Below are 1,640 nucleotides of genomic sequence, written 5' to 3' on the forward strand. Positions count from 1 at the left end.
GAGACGCCACACGTTAGACAGACAGTACGGTAAAGAGACATTCAGCGGCCGCGGTCCTCGGTATCATAACGGTTTGGTTTTAAAAAGACTGTTCCCGAGAGTAAGAAAGTTATACAGAAAAAAAACAAAAATAGAAAAAGAATCATTGGTATAGATTTAAAGTTTTTTTTTTTCTTTTTTTTCCTCTTAAGTGGAAACCAGAAACCCTTAAAATAATTTCGGTAAGAAGAGCGGGTTTGGAGGTTTAGGTGGAGAGGAGGTTGTTGCCAGTGAAAGATACTACAATATGATGCACGGCTTCTTATCCTTGAAAGGGTTTTCGGAAGCGGGGATCCCCATGAGCAAAGGGTCGTTCTTGGCGTGTTCGTCGCAGTAGCGCATGAGGTCGGCCGATGCTTTGGAAACCTGGAAGGATACGAAGCGATTACTCGAAGCCACAGGAGCAGTGAGAGTGCCGGCCGTACCCCGTTACTGGGTTTCCGGATATTAGACCCCCCCCCAAAAAAAAACAGTAGACGGCGTGCGTTGAGGGGCTCAGGGACCTTAATATGTGCAACTTGGGGGAAAACCGAGAGAGAGGATGGGAGAGAAACATTTAAATACATAAAGGGGTTTAACACAGGAAGGTTACAAGAGACCAGAATCTAACACTAGAGGGTCAGAGGCTGAGATGGAACAAAAGGAAGATTTACTTTACTGAGAGGGTGGTGGGTAAGTGGAACAGCCTCCCAGCAGAAGCGGTAGAGGGTAATACAGGGAGGGGATTAAACATGCATGGGACAGGCATACGGCTCCTGAATCTAAGACGAGACCAACGACTGATTAAGGTTTGAGTCGTTACAGCAGGAGAAACGGGCGACTAGACGGGGGCCGAATGGGGGCCGATCTGGGTTTGTTACCTTTATTCTTTCTATAGAGGCCTCCACTTTGAGTTGCTGAACAGTCCGCCGGGCCTGCGCGATGTTATTTGTGCTGGTTGTTTTGGCCGACATCTTTGGTGAGTTCTATGAACAAAATAATGAAAAAAAAATGTAAATAAAGGAGACACGAGTTTCTGCTAAAAAGTAAGAAAACCAGGAAAACATTAAGTCAATTTAACCGTTAAAAATAACTTTAAATGGAATGTTACAGGAATTGCATGGGGGGGGGATCTGTGTCCAGCCCCTATAACTGAACGCGTCGCCCACCAGACCGTTCCGGGCATGGATTTGGCAGCATTGTCCCGGTGAAAGTCCTGACTGCGGGGAGATTGTGCTGGAACCGGAGCAGAGAGCGGCGAGATCCGTTACACGCAAGTCAGCGACACTTTGTATGGAACCAATGAGTGAAGCTGGGGGGGGGTTTCTATAAAATTGCCCCGGGGCATTATCTGTAAGACGGGACAGCCTAACTTTAATGAATAAACCAGCAGAATGAAATCGGCTCTCTGCGGCCGGGGTCTCGGAGGTGAGTGTTGGCTTTGCGGAGTGGCTGTATATGCAGTTCTATGCAAACTGCTTTAGAGAATCCCCCCCCACAGCCCCCAGGGGAAAAAAAGCACAATAATGAACACGCTCCGTGTGAATAGAGAGGGGAGAGAGGTTTATAAAAACCAGCAGTCAGCGTGTGGAGATCTCATCCAACCCCCCCCCCCCGCTCAA

At 47.8% G+C, this 1,640-nt stretch overlaps 1 protein-coding gene across 1 annotated transcript; it reads right to left on the minus strand.

The window, feature by feature from the left end:
• Positions 1-279: 279 nt before the first annotated feature.
• On the minus strand, positions 280-992 carry LOC149276056 (guanine nucleotide-binding protein G(I)/G(S)/G(O) subunit gamma-12). Its single transcript, XM_089503951.1, has 2 exons — positions 900-992; positions 280-405 (listed from the first exon to the last, which is right to left on the minus strand). The coding sequence occupies exons 1-2, from the start codon at positions 990-992 to the stop codon at positions 280-282; spliced, it is 219 nt and encodes a 72-aa protein (XP_089360077.1).
• Between the last annotated feature and the right edge of the window lie 648 nt (positions 993-1,640).

The sequence above is a fragment of the Sceloporus occidentalis genome, unplaced genomic scaffold (genome assembly GCF_023333645.1).
Source record: "Sceloporus occidentalis isolate IW3139 unplaced genomic scaffold, rSceOcc1.0.p SCAF_249, whole genome shotgun sequence".
NCBI lineage: Eukaryota > Metazoa > Chordata > Lepidosauria > Squamata > Phrynosomatidae > Sceloporus > Sceloporus occidentalis.